Below are 25000 nucleotides of genomic sequence, written 5' to 3'. Positions count from 1 at the left end.
ATTGCACCAAGCTCCCTACCATCAATTCCGTACTCCAGCTGATTACCTCCTGACCTCGAGAGAGACCTTTCACCTTTTCAGGTATTCAGCTGCTGTTTCACATCCCATGGGCCGTTATTTGGCTTGCGCTGAGACTTTCCCATTTGAAGAGGAACTCAGCAGCTCGCTGCCCCAGCACTGCCACTGGTGTGATAGCTAAGACTGAAACTACAGCCAGTTCACAACGACAATTGGGATGGGTCCCACAGAACCAGGCCAGCATGATCTTGGCAAGGAGAGTTGGGAAGCTGGATTAGACGGGGGAATGTGAAGTAGTCTTTGAAGGGGAGTGTACCTGTGATCAGCCAGGGGTCAATCATACAGCCCCTGTCCATCAACCAGTTTCCTTGGAGGAGGATAAAATTTAACAGCCTTATGACCTCACTATTTGTCCACATACCTATCTCTTTATTACCGCCAAATTTGGCTCCAGTGCATTTTGTCTCTTCATCCAAGCCATTCGTATAAATTGTAAGTAATTGCCTGCAACATTGCACTACCTATGGTTTGCCAACCTATGAATTATGTGTGGAACCCCACTCCCTGACTTTTGTTAATTCTCTACCATTGCTAATATATTACCCCAACTTTCTTACCTTGTATATGATTTATTGAATGTCTTCTGGATATTCAAATACTATCTCCTAAATCCCTGGTATCCGCCTGCTTATGCTCTTCAAAATCTTTAATGAATTTGACAAACCCAGTTTCCATTTCACATATCGTATTGACTTTTTTGAACTGTCCTACTATTACTTCGTTAATTGTGGTTTTCAGCATTTTTCTTACAAAAATGTTGGATTAAGTAAACTACAATTTCCTGTTTTTTTTCAAAGCATCTGCTTATTTCCATTAATACTCACTGTTAACATTTTAAGGCACCATGTTTTACTTTAGCTACTCTTGTCCTTTTTAGCTCCTTGTAGAGCTTTCATTGTCTATTTTTATATTCCGTGCTTATTTATTTTTATTCCTATTTCATACTCTTAATTTAATTTTTCCTTAGTCTCTACTAACTTATTTGTCTACGATTTATCTTGCAACCTATTTTCCCGAGTCCACTGCAACCAACTCTACCTTTCCACTTCAGTAGTGCTGAGCGAGGTGAGCTACTGGCTTGGATTGAGGATTGACTGTCTGACAGAAGGCAGAGAGTTGGGATAAAAGGCGCTTTCAGAATGACAACCGGTGAGAAGTGGTGTCCCGCAGGGTTCAGTGTTGGGGCCGCATATGTTAATGATCTGGATGAAGGGACTGGGGGCATTCTGGCGAAGTTTGCCGATGATACGAAGATAGGTGGACAGGCAGGTAGTACTGAGGAGGTGGGGAAGCTGCAGAAAGATTTAGACAGTTTAGGAGAGTGGTCCAAGAAATGGCTGATGAAATTCAATGTGAGTAAATGTGAGGTTTTGCACTTTGGAATAAAGAATACAGGCATGGACTATTTTCTAAATGGTGAGAAAAATCGTAAAGCAGAAGTACAAAGGGATCTGGGAGTGTTGGTCCAGGATTCTCTAAAAGTTAACTTCCAGGTAGAGCCCATGATTACGAAAGCGAATGTAATGTTGTTGTTTATCTCAAGAGGGTTGGAATATAAAAGTAGCGATGTGCTTCTGAGGCTTTATAAAGCTCTTGTTAGGCCCCATTTAGAATACTGTGTCCAATTTTGGGCCCCACACCTCAGGAAGGACATACTAGCCCTGGAGCGTGTCCAGCGGAGATTCACACGGATGATCCCTGGAATGGTAGGTTTAATGTATGATGAACAGCTAAGGATCCTGGGATTGTATTCATTAGAGTTGAGAAGGTTGAGGGGAGATCTAGTAGAAACTTACAAGATAATGTATGGTTTAGAAGGGGTGGACATTAGGAAGTTGTTTCCATTAGACGGAGAGTCTAGGACCTGTGGGCACAGCCTTAAAATTAGAGGGGGTAATTTAAAACTGAAATGAGATGACATTTCTTCAGCCAGAGAGTGGTGGGCTTGTGGAATTCATTGCCACGGAGTGCAGTAGAGGCTGGGACATTGGATGCCTTCAAGGCAAAGATCGACAAATTCTTGATCTCAAGAGGAATCAAGGGCTACGGGGAGAGTGCAGGGAAGTGGAGTTGAAATGCCAATCAGCCATGATTTAAATGGTAGAGTGGACTTGATGGGCTGAATGGCCTTACTTCCAGTCCTATGTCTTATGATCTTATGGTTAGTTTAAGTTCACGTACTAGTTTCAGACCCAAATTTCTCAGCCTCAAACTGAATGTGAAATTCATCATGTTGTGATCACCGTATTGGTTTAAGAAACTGTCCCGCATATGCTCTGAGCTAAGCCTTAACACTACCACTGTGCATTTTATTAACCCAATTTATATGATTAAAATTGCCCACAATTCTCGTAGAACCTTTCTCACCAGACCCTGTTAGTTGTTGATTTATATGGGACTTGTCAGTTACCCCAACTGGCACCACTTTCCTTTGCTGTTTACTGTTACTGTCCAAACCTATTCAACTCTTGATCTTTGAGCCAATGTCTTTCCTCACAACCAATCTCATACTTTATTAAGAGATAACAAAGTGTGAAGCTGGATGAACACAGCAGGCCAAGCAGCATCTCAGGAGCACAAAAGCTGACGTTTCGGGCCTAGACCCTTCTTCAGAGTGGGGGATGGGGTGATGGTTCTGGAATAAATAGGGAGAGAGGGGGAGGCGGACCGAAGATGGAGTGAAAAAAAGATAGGTGGAGAGGGGATAGGTCAGTCCAGGGAAACGGACAGGTCAAGGAGGTGGGATGAGGTTAGTAGGTAGGAGATGGAGGTGCAGCTTGGGGTGGGAGGAAGGGATGGGTGAGAGGAAGAACAAGTTAGGGAGGCAGAGACAGGTTGGACTGGTTATGGGATGCAGTGGGTGGAGGGGAAGAGCTGGGCTGGTTGTGTGGTGCAGTGGGGGGAGGGGACGAACTGGGCTGGCTTAGGGATGCAGTGGGGGAAGGGGAGATTTTGAAGCTGGTGAAGTCCACATTGATACCATTGGGCTGCAGGGTTCCTATGCGGAATATGAGTTGCTGTTCCTGCAACCTTCGGATGGCATCATTGTGGCACTGCAGGAGGCTCATGATGGACATGTCATCTAAAGAATGGGAGGGGGAGTGGAAATGGTTTGCGACTGGGAGGTGCAGTTGTTTATTGCGAACCGAGCGGAGGTGTTCTGCAAAGCGGTCCCCAAGCCTCCGCTTGGTTTCCCCAATGTAGAGGAAGCCACACCGGGTACAATGGATGCAGTATACCACATTGGCAGATGTACAGGTGAACCTCTGCTTAATATGGAAAGTCATCTTGGGGCCTGGGATAGGGGTGACGGAGGAGGTGTGGGGGCAAGTGTAGCATTTCCTGCGGTTGCAGGGGAAGGTGCCGGGTGTGGTGGGGTTGGAGGGCAGTGTGGAGCGAACAAGGGAGTCACGGAGAGAGCGGTCTCTCCGGAAAGCAGACAAGGGTGAGGATGGAAAAATATCTTGGGTGGTGGGGTCGGATTGTAGATGGCGGAAGTGTCAGAGGATTATGCGTTGTATCCAGAGGTTGGTGGTGTGGTGTGTGAGAACGAGGGGGATCCTCTTTGGGCGGTTATGGTGGGGCGGGGTGTGAGGGATGTGTTGCAGGAAATGCGGGAGACGCGGTCAAGGGCGTTCTCGACCACTGTGGGGGGAAAGTTGCGGGTCCTTGAAGAACTTGGACACCTGGGATGTGCGGGAGTGGAATGCCTCATCGTGGGAGCAGAAGCGGTGGAGGCGGAGGAATTGGGAATAGGGGATGGAATTTCTGCAGGAGGGTGGGTGGGAGGAGGTGTATTCTAGGTAGCTGTGGGAGTCGGTGGGCTTGAAATGGACATCAGTTACAAGCTGGTTGCCTGAGATGGAGACTGAGGGGTCCAGGAAGGTGAGCGATGTTCCCTCCCCCCACTGCACCACACAACCAGCCCAGCTCTTCCCCTCCACCCACTGCATCCCAAAACCAGTCCAGTCTGTCTCTGCCTCCCTAACCTGTTCTTCCTCTCACCCATCCCTTCCTCCCCCCCAAGCCGCACCTCCATCTCCTACCTACTAACCTCATCCCACCTCCTCGACCTGTCCGTCTTCCCTGGACTGACCTATTACCTCCCCACCTATACTGTCCTCTCTACCTATCTTCTTTTCTCTCCATCTTCGATCCGCCTCCCCCTCTGTCCCTATTTATTCCAGAACCCTCACCCCATCCCCCTCTCTGATGAAGGGTCGAGGCCCGAAACGTCAGCTTTTGTGCTCCTGAGATGCTGCTTGGCCTGCTGTGTTCGTCCAGCTTCACACTTTATCTCGGATTCTCCAGCATCTGCAGTTCCCGTTATCTCTGATCATATTTTATTAACATAGGCAGACCACCTTCTTTATTCTTCTCCCTATCTTTCTTGCTAAGTAACCCACCTGATGCCTCAACATCTGTGCTCCAGCAACAAGGCACAAATCAGGAGTGTGAATACTCCCCACTGGCTGGATGTGTGCCATTCCAAAAACACTCCAAGTATCACAGTCAGCAAGACAAAGAAGCCCACTTGACTGGCACGATGTTCCACTATCTCTCCAGCTTAAACGTTTACTCCGTTCACCACTAATGTGAAATGGCAAAGGTGTGTGTGCTATATGTTTTAAAAAAAAAAGCATGGTAGCAATTCTCCAAGACTGTTTCAAAAATATCTTCCAAACTTGTGATCTCTGCCATTTGAGAAAAACAAACTCTGCAAGTGCATGGAGCACCACAACCTACAAATTCCTCTGTGGGCTATCTACCATCCTAACTTGGAATATTGTTTCACAGTTGGTCAGGCAAAATCCTGGAACTTAATCCTAGGCCTACGAAATCATGAGTGTTATAGACAGGGTGGATAGCAAGAAGCTTTTTTTTTAAGTGGGGGTCTCAATTACTGGGGGCCATGTTTTCAAGGTGAGAGGGGAAACGTTTAAGGGAGATATGCGTGGAAAGTTCTTTACGCAGAGGGTGGTGGGTGACTGGAATGTGTTGCCAGCGGACGTGGCAGAGGTGGGCATGATAGCGTCATTTAAGATGTATCTAGACAGATGCATGAATGGGCAGGCAGCAGAGGGATACAGATCCCTGGAAAATAGGCGACAGGTTTAGATAGAGGACCAGGATCGGCGCAGGCTTGGAGGGCCAAAGGGCCTGTTCCTGTGTTGTAATTTTGTTTGTTCTTTATTCTTCAATAGCACTGAACTTACCCCTGCACCACACAGATCATCAACATTACAGCTTCTCAAGGGCAGTTAGGGTTTGGAACATATGTTAGCTTTGTTAGTGACATCCACTTTCTGTGGAGGAATAAAAGAAATTAAATCAGAGTTTAATTCTCTTTTGGAGCTGTACTCCATCAAACTGGCCTTGTGCTTTGTGTTAGCAAAATCCTGCTAACTTGCACTTGCTCCAACATGAGAACTCTTTTTAAAATCTCAACATTAAAATTAGGGTCAAAGCTTTTTGCCCTAAAATCTTCAAAATGTAAACAAACCTGTTGGCACTCTTTGCAATGAATGACTAGAACAGATTTTGTATTCGGAGCTTTGCCTTGCAATTAATAGATTCCTAATTCACAAGCAGCACAGGCAAATGTCAAATAATCTTCATCTTGATGCTCAGAAACATTCTCTCTATCACATAATTAGTTAGTTTAAAACAATATTAGTTTTAAATCAATTAATCCACGTTTGCAAAGAATGTTGAAAGAAAACTAACTAATTAAAGCCACCAAAGCAAATAATGTTATATTCAAACTCTTATTCTAGTCTGCATGTTCCTTTGGAGCAATTGTTATTCGTTCTGAGGTTTTATTTTTATTAAAGGTTGAAATGCATTCCCGCCAATGCTGCAGCTTAATTTCTTGCTAGTCAGCGTAAAGGGAATCTTGTTCTACTTGTTCTTGCAAAATGGCAATTATTATGTATCATTCTGGGCCTATGCCCACCACATTTTCTCTTATTTTAATTATGGACTGCTTAGGGAGTCACTTAGCTCATTTGGCCGGGTGGCTGGTTTGTGATGCAGTGTGACGTATTTCAGGTGTGCAGTGCCTCACGCTGCCAGGGCCCCAGGTTCAGTTCTAGCCATGGGTGACTGTGTGAAGTTTGCACATTGTCCCAGTGTTTGTGTGGGTTTTCTCGTAGTGTTCTGGGTTTCTTCCTACAGTCCAGGTTAGATGGATTGGCCGTAATAAGTTTCCCTGTAGTGCCCAGGGACATACAGGTTAGGTGGGTTAGATATAATAATTGCAGGTAATGGGGTTAGGCTGTGGACTAGGTCTGGTTTGGATGTCTTTAGAGGGTCAGTACAGACTCAATGGACCAAATAGCCTTTTTCCACACTTGAGATTGTATGATGCCAACACGATGGGTTCAATTCTTCCACTGGCTGAGATTACCATGAAGGACTCTCCTCCTTGACATTTCCCCTTGCCTGAGGTGTGGATGCCCTCAGGTTAAGCCAACATCAGTCATATCTCTCTCTCGTTTTCTTGCTCTCACTCTCATTAGAGGGCATTCCTATAAGTCAGGTGAGACCATGACGACTTTACCTTAATCTTTATGGGCCACCAAATGAACCAAAGTGTCACATTGTCCTGAGCACAGTTCCATGCAGTATAAGGACTGAGACATACATCTGGAAAAAAATCATTGCTTCAATTCATGTGATTCAACAGTTTCCTTAATTTCATTGTATGATTGAAACCATTGTGAAGGATGTGATCTTGTATTTTGGAATGTGATGGTGCCCGTCGTGCTGTTGCAGTAGAAAGTGAAATGTGATAGTTGCTGCTGTTCTATACAGTGAATTAAATATTAATGAATGTAAGATGGATATAAAACTTAGATTAAGTTAAGGAAGCATGATTCATTCTAACATTTGGATCATAGTATAGATGTTAGGCCATTTCTCTATTGGTTTGGCAAGTTGAATATGTTGAAAAGATCTCTTACAATATGAAGTATGTAACTGAATTACTCTTAACATTTTTCAAAAAATTAATTTTTTATTTTCCTTTTAACCTTAGGTGTTATGCTTGCATCTAAAAAGGTTTCATTGGACAGCTTATCTGCGAAATAAGATAGATACATATGTAGAGTTTCCTCTACGAGGTCTAGACATGAAGTGCTTCTTGTTGGAGGTAAATATATTCTGATATAAGACATTTTATCAGCTGCCATCTATCCAAGGATGTAGATGTTGCAGAATATGTTCACAATCTGAAATCCTTATCAAGCTTGCAATGCTGTGCTGTGTCCTTCTGTGTGTATTTCACGCCCCCTACAGAGAGGCCCCTTTCCTGCTGGATTCTCCCTCTTACATACTATAATTTCAAGGAAAAACCAGAACAGTTTTGGCAAAACACCAAAAATGGCATTTGTGCCATTTCCCCAGGTTTCTGTGGTTCTTCTGTAGTCTTGATCATTGATTAAGAGAACCTCTGCAATTCACCATTAAATATCTATTTATAAGACTTAATATAAATTTCACATTCACTTCCTGGAATGCCTTCCCTATCCAATGTTTTGTTGGTAGCGTTATGAGAAGAGTTTGTTTTCTGCCATACTGAGTAACATCCCAGGCAATAACATGAAATTAGTGGTGGCGTTGAGAGTAAGGGGGATGGTCTCAGACCACAGTCTGATGAGGAAAATCTTTCCAGCAGAGGGTGGTAGAACTATGGAAAGTGTTGTCTGAGAGGGTGTTGGAGGTAGGTACTTTTGCAGCATCTGGTTGAGTACTTAAAATACCAGGGCATAGTATAGGCTATGAACTAAGTCCAGGTTAATGTGATTAGTATAATTTGGTGTCAGTTGGTCAGCAGAGACACGTGAGCCCAAGGGCCTGTTTCGATGCTGTATGATTCTGTCTCTGTCTGCCTATCTGCATGCCCCACAGTGTAAGTTGTAACACCAGTCTTAAAATGCTGTTTGCTTCCCTTGCAATAAAAATCGTACTTAACAGTTCCCTGACAAAATAATGAATCAAGTGACTTTTGAGCACTTACTTAGTAACAGTTAAACATTTCCAGTAGATAATCCAAATCAATCCATGAAGTGATTCATCAGTAATTTGAAGAATTTAGAGCAGTCATCTTGAAGTCATAAAGAAACACAACTGAGTTATGAAGATAGTTTTGAAAGAAAAATGATTGGAGACCTGACTGGTTGTATTTGGCCAGGTGAAAGTTAGATGGTGATGAGTAACTTTACACATGAGTAACTTTGATACACTGTCAGACCCCCCCCCCCCCCCCCCACCAACCGCCGTCCCTACCCCAACTATTCACACACATGCTGTGGTCTAAGTAATAGGAAGGATCAGGTGTGCAATAAGGCAAAGTATTTTTAGAAATAGGTACAACAAACATAAAGGAGAAATAATTGCAAGATTTTCTAAAATGATAAAATTTGGAACCATTTAATAGGCCTGACAGTATCTGTATAAAGAGGAATTGTTCGTGTTTCAATTTTTGAATACCATTCTTGGTTGCCATGCGAAAGAAAGTAATTCAGCCCAATCTGATTGTGCTGACTCTGTGAAGGAGCTGTTCAGCTGGCGCCGCTCCGCTAATTTTTCAAGCAATCCTGCATGTTCATTCTGATCAGCAATTTCCCTTTGCTTCAATTAAGCCTGCTTCCACCAGGGCAGTGCATTCCAAATCTCAATCACTCACTACTGACAAAGTTTTTCCTCATGTTGTCATTAGATTCCTTTGCCAACTGCCTGAAATCTGTGCCCTGTAGTTTTTTTGATTCTTCCAGTAATGGGAACAATTTTTTTTTATCTACAGCCTTGATTTTTGCGTACCTCTATTAAATTTCTCTGAAACTTCTCTTCTCCAAGCAAGCAGTCACAAATTCAAACAGTCATAAATCAGTAACTGAAATGCCTCATCCTTGGAACCATTCTTGTGAAACTTTTCTGCACCCTCTCTCATGCCTTTATGCACTTCCTAAAATGTGGTTTGACCTAGCGCAGTACTCCGGTTGAACCCCAAATAATGTTTTACATAGGTTTGGCATAACTTCCATGCTTTTGTACCCCATGACTGAAATGATCAAGCCTAGGATACTTTGTCAAACATTCTGCCAACTACTTCTTCAACCTTCAATGGTTTATGCACACTTATATCAGGTCTCTCTGCTCTTGTACTTCCTTTCAGGTCATACCCTTTAGTTACTGTTGTGTCTCTGTAATCTTCATACCAATATGAATCAGTCTGTCTTGTGTTCCTTTTGAAGTTCTACGTAATTCATAATTGTTCCAAATTTTGTGCCACTCAGATTTATTTTTAAATTATGCCCTGTTATTAAGGTCTAAGTTATTAATATGTCAGGAAGAGCAGGTGTCCTAACATACTCCTGGGGAACTTCTGAACCTTTCTCCAATCTGAAACAACATTGTCTACCACTGCTGTCACCTCATCAAAAAAAACACTTGAACAAGTTATTTCAACACAATTAGTCCTTAATAACCTGAGCTACAAATCTTCTCAAAACTCACTAGTCCTTAATAAATCCGTGCTAGCTTTGTTAATTAATTAACCCACAATTGTGGAGGTGATCATCATTTTTGTCCTGTTTGTAATTTCTAGCAATTTCTTCACAACCTTGGTTAAGCTGACTGGCCTGTAGTTGCTGGGCTTCTTTTTGTACAAGTGTGCCAAAGGGCTCATATTTTTCAGTCCATTGGCACCATCCAGAGTCTAAGAAAAAGTTAGAAATTATAGAACATAGAACAGTACAGGCCCTTCGGCCCTCGATGTTGTGCCAACCTGTCATACCGATCTCAAGCCCATCTAACCTACACTATTCCATGTACATCCATATGCTTATCCAATGACAACTTAAATGTACCTAAAGTTGGCGAATCTACTACCGTTGCAGGCAAAGCGTTCCATTCCTTTACTACTTTCTGAGTAAAGAAACTACCTCTGACATCTGTCCTATATCTTTCACCCCTCAATTTAAAGCTATGCCCCCATGTGCTCGCCATCACCATCCTAGGAAAAAGGCTCTCCCTATCCACCCCATCTAACCCTCTGATTATTTTATATGTTTCAATTAAGTTACCTCTCAACCACCTTCTCTCTAATGAAAACAGCCTCAAGTTCCTCAGCCTTTCCTCGTAAGACATTGCCTCCATACCAGGCAACATCTGAGTAAATCTCCTCTGCACCCTTTCTAAAGCTTCCACATCCTTCTTATAATGCGGTGACCAGAACTGTACACAATACTCCAAGTGCGGCCGCACCAGAGTTTTGTACAGCTGCAGCATAACCTCTTGGTTCCGGAACACACTCCCTCTATTAATAAAAGCTAAAACACTGTATGCCGCCTTAACAACCCTGTCAACCTGGGTGGCAACTTTCAAGGATCTGTGTACATGGACACTGAGATCTCTCTGCTCATCTACACTGCTAAGAATCTTACCATTAGCCCTGTACTTTGCCTGGTGGTTACTCATGCCAAAGTGCATCACCTCACACTTGTCTGCATTAAACTCCATTTGCCAACTCTCAGCCCAGCTCAGCAGCTTATCTATGTCTCTCTGCAACCTACAGCATCCTTCATCACTATCCACAACTCCACCGACCTTAGTGTCGTCTGCAAATTTACTAACCCATCCTTCTACGCCCTCATCCAGGTCACTTATAAAAATGACAAACAGCAGTGGACCCAACACCGACCCTCGCGGCACACAACTAGTAACTGGTCTCCAGGATGAACGTTTCCCACCAACTACCACCCTCTGTCTTCTTTCAGCAAGCCAATTTCTGATCCAAACTGCCATATCTCCCACAATTCCATTCCTCCGCATTTTGTACAATAGCCTATTGTGGGAAACCTTATCAAATGCCTTGCTGAAATCCATATACACCACATCAACCGGTTTACTCTCCTCTACCTGTTTGGTCACCTTCTCAAAGAACTCAATAAGGTTTGTGAGACACGACCTTCCCTTCACAAAACCGTGCTGACTATGCCTAATCAATTTATTCTTTTCTAGATGATTATAAATCCTATCCCTTATAACCTTTTCCAACACTTTACCAACAACTGAGGTAAGGCTCACTGGTCTATAATTGCCAGGGTTGTCTCTACTCCCCATCTTGAACAGGGGAACCACATTTGCTGTCCTCCAGTCATCTGGCACTATTCCTGTAGACAATGATGAGTTAAAGATCAATGCCAAAGGCTCGGCAATCTCCTCCCTGGCTTCCAAGAGGATCCGAGGATAAATCCCATCTGGATTATATCCAGCACTGCCTCAACTTGCATCTCACATTAATGCTTTAATACCTTAGATGCATCTCACCTGGTCGTGGGAAGATTACTCAACTCTAGGAACAGACTGCATGTCCAATGCCACCATCTTTTTGATTTTTGAACCTTTCAAGAGTCTAACGACTTTTTCACTATGATTTATGTGGCAACTTATGTCTTGATGAAGTCTAGAGCGAAGTATTTATTTAGTTCTTCAAACATGTCCTTACTCCACAGTAAACCTCTTTTCTGAATCTACCCTACTCTTTACCACCTTTTCACAATGCATATGCCTGTAGATGGCTTTTGGATTTCCTTTTATAGAATAGAATAGAATCCCTACATGTGGAAACAGATCCTTCAGCCCAACAAGTCCACACCGACACTCGGAGCATCCCAGCCAGACCCATCCCCCTAATCTACACATCCCTGAACACTACAGGCAATTTAACATGGCCAATCCACCTAGCCTGGGCATCTCTGGACTGTGGGAGAAAAACTGAGCACCTGGAGGAAACCCACGCAGACGGAGAATGTGCAAACCCCACACGGGTGGAATCAAACCCAGGTCCCTGATGCTGTGAAACAGCAGTGCTAACCACTGAGCCACCGTGCCACCCTAAATATTTCCTTTTATTTTAGCTGCCAATTTCTTCTCAAATACTGCCTGCTTCTGTAATTAGCTTTTACAGTTTCTCTGAACCTTCCATATTCAGCCTGATTATCTGATTCTGACATAAACACACTTTTTCTTCACATTTTTTTATTTTTTGTCATCCAGGAAACTCTGAATTTATTTATGCCCAACCTTTTCCTCCTTTGGTAATATATATTGGCTTTGTCACAACTGTCCCTTTTATTAAAAGAGAGGAATGTAACTGACAATGGGCTATCTGCCAACCTTTGATTCTGACTCATGAAATCATTCTGGTCGTATTGATGTTGGCCATCCCAGCTCTGCCTTGATGCAGCCTGTCCAACCTGTACAGGTCTTGTGTCCCAGAACCTGTCTACTGTTTCAACCTCCTGCACTATTTTTCATTACCTTACTAAACCTTATTACTTTGAGGCCCAGTCTGTTAATTTCCAATTTAACTCCCTCAATTTGAACTTCAGGGCATCTTCCCTCTTTTCTACATATGTCATTGGTACTAATGTGACCATGTCTGTTGGCTATTCACTTTTCCTCCTCCGGGTGCTCTGCAACAGTTTAGGGACATTTTTCATCCTGGCATCAGGGCAGTAATGCCCCTCTCTCCTCACTTTCAGCCCTGTCACTCGGAATCACTGCGGTGCTGGAGGTCAAATGGCTGATTGCACCTGGGTTGGCTCTGTCATCTAGTACCAAGCTCCTGCCTTTTTGCCATAGTCCTGCACACCATTACTAATAAAAAAAATCCAACATCCTTTTGAATGTGTTAGTTGAACCTGCCTCCACAACATCTCAGATAGAGAATTCCATACCCTAAAAGCTTTTGTGGAAAATGTTACTTCTCACATTACCTTGCTTCATTTACACTTAATTACCATTTTAAATTGGTGCCTACTTATTCTTGTTTGTTTTACAAGCTTTCAGCAAGCAACAGCTTTACCCTATCTGCTTCGACTTTACCTTCTTATGACTTTGAAAATCTCAATCAGGTCATCTCTTAACCAGTCTTTTTGAAGAAAGCTGGTTCCACTTCCGTCAATCTATTCCCCTAGTTGAAGTTTCTTGTCCCTAGAACAGTTGTTGTAAGTCACTTCTATACTCTCTCCAGTGCATTTGCATGTTCCTTCTCATGTGACTCAATACTCCAGCTTAGGTCGAACACATACCTTGTTCAAATTTGAAATCCCATCCTTGCTATTGCTCTCTGCCCCTATTAATAAAGTTATAAACAGTGTCTGCTTTATTTACTGCTCTCTCCACCTGTCCTGCCACCTACATTGATCTGTGCACCGATCCCTCTGCTGCTGCACCTCCTTTAGAATTTTATCCCTATTTTACATTGTCATTCATAATGTTCTTCCAATCAAAGTGCATCACTTCACACTACTCTGCATTAAATCTCATCTGCCACCCATCTGCCCACTTCATCAATGTCCTTTTAGAATACCACAATATCTTCACAGTTTACAGTTCTTCCTTATTTCGTATCATCTGCAAGCTTGGAAACTGTTCCTTGCACACCAAGGTCCAGGAGAGGGGAGAAACAAGGGCCAAATACCAACAAATTCCAGTGCAGACCTTTCTCTAGCCTGAAAATTATTTATTGACCTTTACTTTCTGTTATCGATAACCCATCCAACTTTGTATCATGTTGCAACTGTTCCTTTGATAGCATGACCAACAATTTGCTTCACAATTCTGCTGTGTGGCACTGTAGAAAATCTCTTTGCCCTATCTCTCATTCTGCAACGTTACCATTGTCATCAGTTGCAGAGGTGACCCTTACCAAATATGCAGTATTATTAACTAGAGAAAGGTTTTCCGCATTTTGAAAATAAAACAAGTTATGATATTCGGAGAAGGCATTCTTAATGAGCCATAATGGATGAATCCACAATGGTCAGCCTAAAATGGAGACCTGACAACATCTTCAAATCACCGAGCAATTTGGAGTAGGACTGGGTTAGGTAAGGTTGCAGGTTGGGCCATGCAGAATATGGAAATGGATTAGCTAAAGGTACAGGTCGGAATGCAGAGAATGTGGAAATGAGTCAGGTAAAGTTACAAGTCTGGACATGGAGAATATAGGAATTGGTCAGGTAAGATTGCAACTCAGGAAATGGAAAATGTGGTAATGGTTTAGGTAAGTTTACAGGTAAGGATGTGGAAAGGTGGGAATAGATTAGGTAAGGTTACAAGTCAGGACATGAAGAATGTGGAAGTTAGCGTTACAGGTTGGGATGAAGAGAATGTGGGAGAGGGTCAGGTAAGATTTCACATGGGAGTTGATCAGGTAAGATTACAGATTGGGATATGGAAAATGGTGACTCAGCTGATGAAGAGAAAAAATGGATGAGAGTTTGCTTGCTGAGCTGGAAGGTTAGTTTTCAGACATTTTGTCACCATTCTAGGTAACCTCATCAGTGAGCTTCCGGTGAAGCGCTGGTGTTATATCCCACTTTCTATTTATCGGTTTAGGTTTCCTTGGGTTGGTGATGTCATTTCCTGTTCTTTTTCGCAGAGGGTGGTAGATTAGCTCCAAATCAATGTGTTTGTTGATGGAGTTCTGGTTGGAATGCCATGCTTCTAGGAATTCTCATGCGTGTCTCTGTTTGGCTTGTCCCAGGATAGATGTGTTGTCCCAATCAAAGATGTGTCCTTCCTCATCTGTATGTAAGGATACTACTGGTAGTGGGTCATGTCATTTTGTGGCTAGTTGATGTTCATGTGTCCTAGTGGCTAGCTTTCTGCCTGTTTGTCCAATGTAGTGTTTGTCACACTTCTTGCATGGTATTATCTTGCAAGAACTGTGACAAACAGGCAGAAAGCTAGCCACCAGGATACATGTCGTTTTGTGGCTAGTTGATGTTCATGTATCCTGGTGGCTAGCTTTCTGCCTGTTTGTCACAGTTCTTGCAAGATAATACCATGCAAGAACTGTGACAAACACTACATTGGACAAACAGGCAGAAAGCTAGCCACTAGGACACATGAACATCAACTAGCCACAAAATGACATGACCCACTACCAGTGGTATCCTCACATACAAATGAGGAAGGACACCACTTTGATTGGGACAACACATCCATCCTAGGACAAGCCAAACAGAGACACGCACGAGAATTCCTAGAAGCATGACATTTCAACCGGAACTCCATCAACAAACACATTGATTTGGAGCTAATCTACCACCCTCTGAGAAAAAGAACAGGAAATGACACCACCAACCCAAGGAAACCTAAACAGATAAATAGAAAGTGGGACATAACATCAGCGCTTCACCGGAGGCTCACTGATGATGTTACCTAGAATGGTGACAAAATGTCTGAAAACTAACCTTCCAGCTCAGCGAGCAAACTCACATCCAGAAACTCAACCTGAGCTACAAATCTTGTCAAAACTCGCTAAGAGAAAAAATGTAATAACATCTGAATGTCTTAAAAGGTGTTTGCATTTTATTTTACCCTATTCTAGCCTGAGAACAGTCGTCCAGAAAGTTGCCTGTATGACCTTGCAGCTGTGGTGGTGCATCATGGTTCAGGGTGAGCATGTTTTGTTTTTAATGTCTTTGGTCTGAGGGGCTCCATTAAATGGGCAAACGCTGTTTGTGGTGTACTTGAGTAAAAAAAATTTTTAACATTTGAATCATGTGACAAATGCATTGTATTTTGATGTGGAATCTTGTCAGAGAACCCAGGCCAGTTCCAAGACAATAATTGTTCTGTTTAAGTAGTGAGCAATCTTCTAATTGAGATACTAGTCTGATTTTTTTTCACAAAAAACAAGTTGCACAGTTGACTCTGAATCCACTTTAGAGTTAGTGTAATAACTCTTGTCACCTCATAGTTTGATCATAACACCATTATGAATCCTTGTTTAGACTTGTGAAAACTCTGAAAAGAGTAGAAGGACATTAATAGTTTTAACTATCTTATTTTCTAACTGGTCCTGATTTTATAGACCCTCAGTCGGTGATTTTTTTATTAAAAAAGCTGAAGGCTTGGATGTAAGCCTTTAAATTATTTTTAAAAATTATACTTCCTTTGATCATTATTAAGATAGTTGTATGCTTGGAAGCTAGTTAGCTCATTTGGCTAGACCAATAGCATATGCTTCCCAATAATGCCAACAGTATGGGGTTCAATCCTTATTCTAGCTCAAGGCAAATGGAATGTTGGTGTTTATTGCAAGGGGAATGCAATATAAAAATAAGGTATAGATCTTGGAGAGGCTGTAGTAGTGTGGACAGATTTGATCTCCATATTTTAAAAATATACAATTGGATTAGAAGCTGTTCGGAGAAGGTTTGAGGAAAGGTTTGTCAGTGTCTGAGAGTTTGGAAGAACGGGAAGTGATCTTATGGAGACTCAACAAGGTGGATTCTGGAAGAATGGTTCCTCATGGGGGAAGACGTGTATGTGTATCTCTGCAAATACATTAATGAGAAAGAAATTATTGATCTTTGACCTTTTGTATTTTTTCTGCTCTAATGTGACTTTGTTTAGATTTTAAACAAAAAGTGCTGGACAAACTCAACAGATCTTGCAGCATTTGCAGAGAGGAAAACAGTTAACATTTTGAGTCCAGTGATTTTTCATCAGAATTGAAAGCAGCTGGGAAATGGTGTTTATGTGATGATGGAGGACGGAAGGGAGGAGGAGGGAGATGAATAGGTGGAGGTGGTGCCCATTGAGAAAAATGAGAGCAGACAAAGGAATCGCTGATAGGAGAGGATTGGCTATGCTGGGAGCAAACAATGCAGGGCAGGACCAGTCCTGAGGAGTGTTGCAAAACAAAGAAACCTTGAGGTGCGGGTTCATTGTTCCATGAAACTGGAGTCACAATAAACTGGTGATGAAGAAGGCCTTTGATACATTTGTCTTTTTTGGTCAGTGCATTGAGTGTAGGAGTTGGAAGGTCATGTTGCAGTTGTACAAGACATTGGTTAGGTCACTATTGGAATACTGCATTTAATCATGGTCTCCCTGCTGTAGGAAAGGTGTACAAGATTGTTGTAAACCAGCCCAGCTCGTCCCCTCCACCCACTGCATCCCAAAACCAGTCCAACCTGTCTCTGCCTCCCTAACCTGTTCTTCCTCTCACCCATCCCTTCCTCCCACCCCAAGCCGCACCTCCATCTCCTACCTACTAACCTCATCCCACCTCCTTGACCTGTCCGTCTTCCCTGGACTGACCTATCTCCTCCCTACGTCCCACCTAAACTCTCCTCTCCACCTATCTTCTTTTCTCTCCGTCTTTGGTCCGCCTCTTCTCTCCACCCCCCCCCCCCCCCCCCCCCGCCTCCCCACACCTCTCTATTTATTCCAGAACCCTCACCCCATCCCCCTCTCTGATGAAGGGTCTAGGCTCGAAATGTCAGCTTTTGTGCTCCTGAGATGCTGCTGGGCCTGCTGTGTTCATCCAGCCTCTCATTTCATTATCTTGTACAAGATTGTTGCCAGGGTTGGAGAGTTTGAGCTGTGGGGAGAGGCTGAATAGGCCAGAGCTTTCATCCCTGGAGCTTTGGCGGACGAGGGTTTAATTGATTGGATTTATTGTCCCATGTAGTTAAGAACAGTGAAGAGCTTTATTTGTGAGCAGTACAAGCAGATCATTGTAAGAAAGGATGTACAGCTTATAGGGTGAAAAAAACTTGAACAGTGAAGTGTGTTCAGTTAAAACCACACAGGACATGAGTGAAGCAAGATCAACGTTATTTGAAGTTAGAGAGCCCATTCATCAGTCTAATAATGGCAGGGGAGAAGCTGTCTTGAATCTGTTGGTGTATGTCCTCACGCTTCTGTATCTTCTGCCTAATAGAAGAGGTTGTAAGAGAGCATTACTTGGGTGGGATGGGTCTTTGGCAGTGTTTCCATGTCATTGAGAGGTGTAAATGGGATCCATGATGGAACTGAAAACAACAAATGCTAGAGATCACAGCAGGTCAGACAGCTTTTGTTTTCAGTACAGATTACAGCGTCTGTAGTAATTTGCTCAATGGATGGTCTGGCCTGTACACACAACCTTCTGTAATTTTCTGGGCAGTGCAGTTGCCGTACCAGGCTGTTATGCACTCAGAGTGTGTTTTCTATGATGCATCTGTAAAAGTTGAAGAGAGTCCTTATGGACATGCCGAATTTCCTAAGCCACCTGAGGAAGAAGAGCTGTTGTTGTGCCGCCTTGTCCCTACGTGGGGAGTCCAGGACAAGTTGTCGGGGTAACCTTACAGGAGTTTATTAAATCATAAGGGGTATGGTTAGGGTGCATTGTCAATATCTTTTTCCCAGGAATCAAAAACTTAGAGGGCATAGGTTTAAGGTGAGAGGGGAAAGATTCAGAAAGGACCTAAGGAGCAACTTGTCATGCATAGGGTGATGCGTGTATGGAATGAGCTGCCAGGGAAGGTGGTGGAGCAGTTACAGTTACAACATTTAAGAGTCATCATAGTGGAGTTTAGAGAGATATGGGCCAAGTGCTGGTATATGGATCTAGATTGATATAGGATATCTGGTCAGTGCAGACAAGTTGGACGGAGGGGTCTGTGCTGTACATCTGTATGACTATATATAGGGATGGAGAATGGACATGGAGGGAGTAGTTTATGCTCTGAAATTGTTAAACTCAGTGTTGTTTAGGTGCCTAGATGGAAGATGAGGTATTTATTTCTTCCAGCTTGTGTTGAGCTTTACTAGAGCACTGTAGCAGGCCTGAGAAATGTTGGCATGGGAATATGGTGGTGTTGAAGTGACAGACAACTAGAAGCTCATAGTAGTTCTGCTGAGCTGCCCATCTGGGTTTGATGCAGCTTCATTTTGCACCTCCATTGTTACAGGTCTATTTAAAAAGTGTAAATTCAAATTCTTGTGTGTTGTTGCTAAACTACTGGCTTTCTCTATCTGATATGGATAAATGTGATCCTTGTGGTAATCAGTTGACATTTAAAATATATTTGGATGAGTGCTTCAAATATCTTAACATTCAAGGATATGGGACAAGTGCAGCAAATTGGGATTAGCGTACTTTTAGCTGCAAGTCAGTAAAGACTTGATGTGCCAAACAGCCTTTTCTGCACTATAGAGGTTATATTGGGGAATAGTAAATAAGAACACAACAAGTTTGAGCGCTGTGGAGGTGTATGCTGAATAGTAGTTACATCAGGAAGTGCCTAAAAATGTCTGAAGGAACGTGATGAGCCAAAAGGATGGGTAAGTTCTGACCTGAAGTTTGCACGGATTTAGTCACTAAACTGTTTCCATTATGTAACCTGATGATGTATTGGCAACGCAATGAACTGCAATTCTGAGCCAAATGTTTTCCACGAGACAAAATTAGTTAATGGTTTACGACTGGAAATAAATGTCCTTCAGTAAATGATGTGTGAAATTGGTCTTTATTACTACAAACAATTTAATTCGGAGATGTTTTCTAGTAATTCTTGTATTTAGGAAACCATACCCACATCCCATGAAAGAAAGAGTGAATGAATGAATAAAAATGCTCCCATTTGCAATTTCAATTATTTTTCAAATATCATTGTCAAAAGACCTGTTTGAGTTCTTTTATTTACTGTTCCCTAGTGTAACCTTTATAGTGCAGAAAAGGCCCTTTGGCACATCAAGTCTTTACTGACTTGCAGCTAAAAGTATGTTAATCCCAATTTGCTGCACTTGTCCCATATCCTTGAATGTTAAGATATTTGAAGCACTCATCCAAATATGTTTTAAATGTTGTAAGGTTTCCAACCTCCACTACCTTCCCAGGCAGTGCATTCTAGATTCCCACAACCCAATGAATAAAACATTTTTTTTCCCCCAAACCTGTCTGAATCTCTGCCATTACCCTAAAACTATGCCCTGTTATGACTGACCAAGGGGAATAGCTGCTGTCTATTCACCCTGTCCACATCGCTCATAATCTTATACACCTCAATCATGCCCCCCACACCAGCCTCTCTGCTGTAAATAAAATAATCCAAATAATCCAAGCCTATCTGAGTTTCTCCTGAGGCTCAATTTCGCTATCCTGGGGAACCTTTTGTCTATCCTCTAGGAAGAAATGTTCCACTCAGTAGAAAGATCATTAACCAAAGGGCACAGTTTTTAGATAAGGAGCAGGATATGTAGATGGGATTTGAGGGAAATTTTCTTTTTCCATAAAGGCTTGTGACTATTTAGAACTCCTGCCTAAAAGGGTGGTAGAGGCAGGCATCTCAAGACATTTAAGAACTACTCAAATGGAATTTGAAATGCTATACTGTCCAAGTATTGTAAAATGGGATTAGAATAGATAGATGTTTGAAAATCCTTAAAATGTCACTGGGCTTAAGTCCTAGAACTCCCTTCCTAAAAGTAGTGCATGTACACCAATGCCAAAGGCATTGTAGCAGCTTGAGAAGACGTCTCATTGACATTTAGGGACAGGCAACAAATGCAGGCCCAGCAAGCTGCTCCCACATCCCATAAGTGATTTTTAAGAAATCTTTCTTCCCCTTGACTTAGAAATTACCATTGCTGATTTCCCTGCCATCAATACCTTAGGGTTTATCACTAGGCAGAAATTTAAGTCAACAAACCTGTTAGTAGATTCAAAAGTGATAGGTGAGCTGGACACCACCACTCTCGGGTTTTCTTTTTGTGGATAGAGTTTGACTTGCTAAGGTTTATTCACATCCCACACCCAATGTCATAGCTGCTCCCTATTCATATACACTCAAAAACCTGTTCTTCTAAACCTTAACAAAAACATGAACAAACCTTATCACTGTGACTGGTCAGACATTAACACAGCCATGTAAATAGAGTAGGTACAGGAGCTGGGAATTCTTCGGTGCCTAACTCACCACCTATGTCTGCACTGCCTGTCCGCAATCTCAAGCACAAGTCAAGAATGAAATACTTTCCACTTGTTCAGCCAAGTGCCTTTCAACTTGTGACCGCTGTCACCCAGAAGAAAAATGGAGATGCATTGGAAAGTACCACCTCCAAAGTTACCTACAAGTTTCATACCATCCTGACTTAGAACTATGTCACTATTCTTTCACATCTGCTAGGTCAAAATCAGGGAAATACTTTCCTGATAGCACTGTAGTTACCCCTGCTCTCTAAAGGCTACAGTGGTTCAAAAAGGAGCTTATCACCACATTCTCCAGGACACCTGGGGGTGACCAATAAACGCTGGACTCACCATTGATGCTCGCATTACTTGAAGGATAAAAGCAAAGGATTCAGTTCTCTTACCTAAGACCTGGATATCATTCAAATCCCAAATAGTACAGGCTTTAGGAGTGAAACCTATCCTGAGAAATTGTTGAAAAACTGAAGAAATAGTTTTTAGCTTTGAACCAGATCAGAACTCTCTCAACGCCAGATTATAGTCCAGCAGGTTTATTTGAAAAGGCAAGCTTTCGGAGTGCTGCTCCTTTGTCAGGTGAAGTGCAGGCAAACACACAGGCACAGAATTTATGGGCAGAGGAATCCCTCTACTCACTCAGTATGAGATAGACAACATTGGCTGAGTCACAAGTATCTGCTGTGTACGTGAATAAGTGGCATTCCCATATATGATAGTAGTGTCCATGTCCCTTCACTGCATTTTGTGATCTCTCTCTGCCTATAAGTTCTGTATGTGTGTGCTCCTCCTCCTTTATCTGATGGAGCAGCACTCTGAAAGCTTGTGATCTCAAATAACTGGGTTGGACTATAACCTGGTGTTGTGTGACTTCTGACTTTGTCCAACCCAGTCCAAAACCAGCACTGCAACATCATTGAGCCAGATTGGCTGAGGAGAGATCCACTTGGGGGTCTGTAAGATGTTAAATGTTACAGAAAAGTTAAATCTTTAAGTAATTCTGATGCGGTAGATTTGCGTATTGGTGATGAGGGTTTGTAATAGACTTCTGGTGGCCCAACAGTCTCGGCCAGGATGATTAGCTCATTTCCATTTGTGAGTAATAGAATTAAGACTGATTAAACATGCACTGAAAGGGAGGGACCAAGTATCACTACCTGGTGTAAATAAAGCATTAAAAAATATTACTTTTTATGGGCTTCACCACTGATTGTCCTTCAGGTGTACTTGGATACTGTTAGCAATTGGAGGTTCTTCAAGGTTGGAGAGTTTAAAGACTGAATGAATAGTCTTCCTCATCCATATTTATCTTCCAGCATAGCCATCAGGGGAGTAGAGTCTCTGAGCCTGGGTTCACCCACTCAGTCTGCTTTTTTTTCATTACTTTTTTGTCTTTCTTTATTTTTTGTTTTCTTACTCTGTTAATTACTTATCTCTTTTGGAAGAGCTTGTTAGCAGCGGCAACATTGGTGGTGGTAAGTAAGCCCAGCATGGACTCATGGCGATGGCATTGGAGTGTTTTTGGGTTTCCAGCAGTTTCTGCAGTGTTGAGGCAGTCATAGGGCTGACTTATGGTTGCTGCTGGCTTGGTTCCTTGCAGTGTCTGCGATCAACTCGAATTTATGGAGTCAGCGGCAGAGGCAAGTGTGGGCCCAGATCAAGACCTGGCAGCAGCTGTATCTGCAAGGTGGGCCTGAAGCGAATTGTGGCAGTCAAGTAGAGTTTGAATCGATGTGGTACCCAGTGGCATTGGAGGTGTTCACATTGGCAAGGTCTAGTAAAGACTTTCAGTGATGAAGGCATCAATAGAGGTGGGAAGGTGCTGAAGAGTGGCAACTTTTGTTCCAGCAGTGGATGCACAATGAAGTGACTCATGTGCGCCACCAGGCCCATGGTGGAGCACTTAACAAGAAGGATTGTAAAACCAGCCCAGCTCCTTCCCCCCCCCCCCCCCCCCCCCCCCACTGCATCCCAAAACCAGCCCAGCCTGTCTCTGCTTCCCTAACCTGTTCTTCCTCTCACCCATCCCTTCCTCCCACCTCAAGCCGCACCTCCATTTCTCACCTACTAACCTCATCCCGCCTCCTTGACCTATCCCCTCCCCACCTCCTCACCTATACTCTCCTCTCTACCTATCTTGTTTTCTCTCCATCTTCGGTCCACCTCCCCCTCCCTCCCTATTTATTCCAGTTCCCTCTCCCCATCCCCCTATCTGATGAAGGGTCTGGGCCTGAAACGTCAGCTTTTGTGCTCCTGAGATGCTGCTTGGCCTGCTGTGTTCATCCAGCTCCACACTTCGTTATCTTGGATTATAAAATTGAACCCTTTTTCTCTATTCCCTTATTCTTCTGCCTTTATGTTGTATGTTTTGGTTTGTTTTTTCTGAGATTTCAGATGGTGCCAGAGAGTGGAGACTCACTTCAACAAATAAACCATATAAATGTTGTAGGGTGGAGCAAAGATACACAACCTGAAACTTTACTGAAGTTAATCCTATCTTAAAACAGAACCTAGAAGCTTTGCATAACTGACAATGTTAGTAATAATCTTGTAGTTACCAGCTTAATGCAGTGAAGTCCATAAAAAGTTACATCTTTTGAATGCTTTATTTAAGCCTGGTAGTGGAATTTGGTTCTCACTCTTTTGGTGCATTTTTAATCATTCTTAGTTCCCTTACTGCCAAATGGAAATGAGCTCAACATTCTGGCCTAAATGTAAAGGAAATTGAAGATCCCCAGAAATTAAATGTTCACACTGGAAAACATTAGCAAGCCACAATTGTGGTTGTAGACTGTAGCTGGAGGCAAGTGAAACATTATAAACATGCTATGAGAGTGGACTTGGAACCAAAGGAAAGTTCAAATAGCAAAGTGTCGTGGAGAGCTGGGGATTTTGTCATTCTTATTTTGTCTGCTGTCCTGTGCATTCATCAGTTTGTGTAAAGGTGGTCAAAATGTATGCAACACTTAAGTCACAAAGCATTTTGTTTCAGGATTGCTATATTACTAGCCTCCAGCCCAGTTGCTAGTTGCATGTTATTTACTGCTCAGTTTCAGTATTTGAATGTTTCGCTGCTTTTTTGATAGATAACAAGTCTATACACTACACATGATAGTTATTACTGTTGGATCTACTGATTTGACTGATTAAATTGACATTACTACATGATTGCAATTACACAAGTACAGTAGTTGGGCCAGTACAGTTGTTGACTATAGCTGATATTTTCTTTCTCTAGTTTTTTTCACCCGTTTCTTTCCTCCTGTGGTAAAAGCAGGTGTGTTTTCAAATGCCCTCCTATCATTTATCCAAGTGTCTGTACGTGGGTCTTGACAATCATTTGGTAGGGATCACCAAAGATGTATGCAGGTTGGGAACCTCAGTACAGTTAATGGACCCGTATCCTCCTTCACTAGCCCCCCCACCCCCCAAACTCTCCTCAACCCCAAAAGCTATCCCATCCCAACTGACATCAACTAGTCTGGTTGAAGGTTGATGCACATGCAGCAGACTTGTTTTTGCATGTTGGAAACAGCACTGAACAACAAATAGAAAATTTGAATAATCTGCCCAGATTGGATAATGAGGGCAGAATTACCTGATTTGCTTAATAGGATAATTGGGGCAACTGCAATCTGTTTTGATTGTCAAACATCTCTGCACATCTTGAACTTTACAGTGAGCTGCTGAGTTGCAGACCAAGACAGCTACAAACGGTTACTTGTCCATGGGCTGCATTAGCTGACCTCAGTTGAAAAACCTCATTCCATTTATATTTGACATATTTTGGTTCTCCTCTCTACACCTTCTCCAGTGATTGTTTCATTGGACATAGTGACCACAGTTGAAATTGGATGAAACCATTGGGTCATGGATGTGACAATCATCAATTCAACTAGGGGATGACCTAGATGATTTTCCGCTCAAATGGATGTAGAGAATGCATGATTGAACTTGACGAAATTTGCATTATATCGTCTGGGTGTACTTCTAACCAGAGTCACAATCAAATGCTATCATATTCATTTTACTGAAGCATCTCTCTTATCCCTGTCCTAATTATGCTGGTGTTTTCATGGGCAAACTATCACGTAAGATGATTGCATTGCTCAGCCTAGTCACTCCTAATTGGTATGAATT

At 42.6% G+C, this 25000-nt stretch overlaps 1 protein-coding gene across 7 annotated transcripts in view; it reads left to right on the top strand.

The window, feature by feature from the left end:
• usp3 (ubiquitin specific peptidase 3) overlaps positions 1 to 25000 on the top strand; it is a 156862-nt gene that overhangs the window by 129008 nt on the left and 2854 nt on the right. For all 7 annotated transcript variants that reach the window (XM_048520650.1, XM_048520644.2, XM_048520646.2 and 4 more), the window contains exons 13-14: positions 7118 to 7231; positions 15488 to 15555. In XM_048520650.1, coding sequence (XP_048376607.1) covers positions 7118 to 7231; positions 15488 to 15555 — 182 coding nt within the window. The remainder of the gene's footprint in view (positions 1 to 7117; positions 7232 to 15487; positions 15556 to 25000) is intronic.

This window comes from Stegostoma tigrinum, chromosome 36, assembly GCF_030684315.1.
Source record: "Stegostoma tigrinum isolate sSteTig4 chromosome 36, sSteTig4.hap1, whole genome shotgun sequence".
Classification (NCBI taxonomy): Eukaryota; Metazoa; Chordata; class Chondrichthyes; order Orectolobiformes; family Stegostomatidae; genus Stegostoma; species Stegostoma tigrinum.
This window is presented reverse-complemented; position numbering and strand designations above follow the sequence as displayed.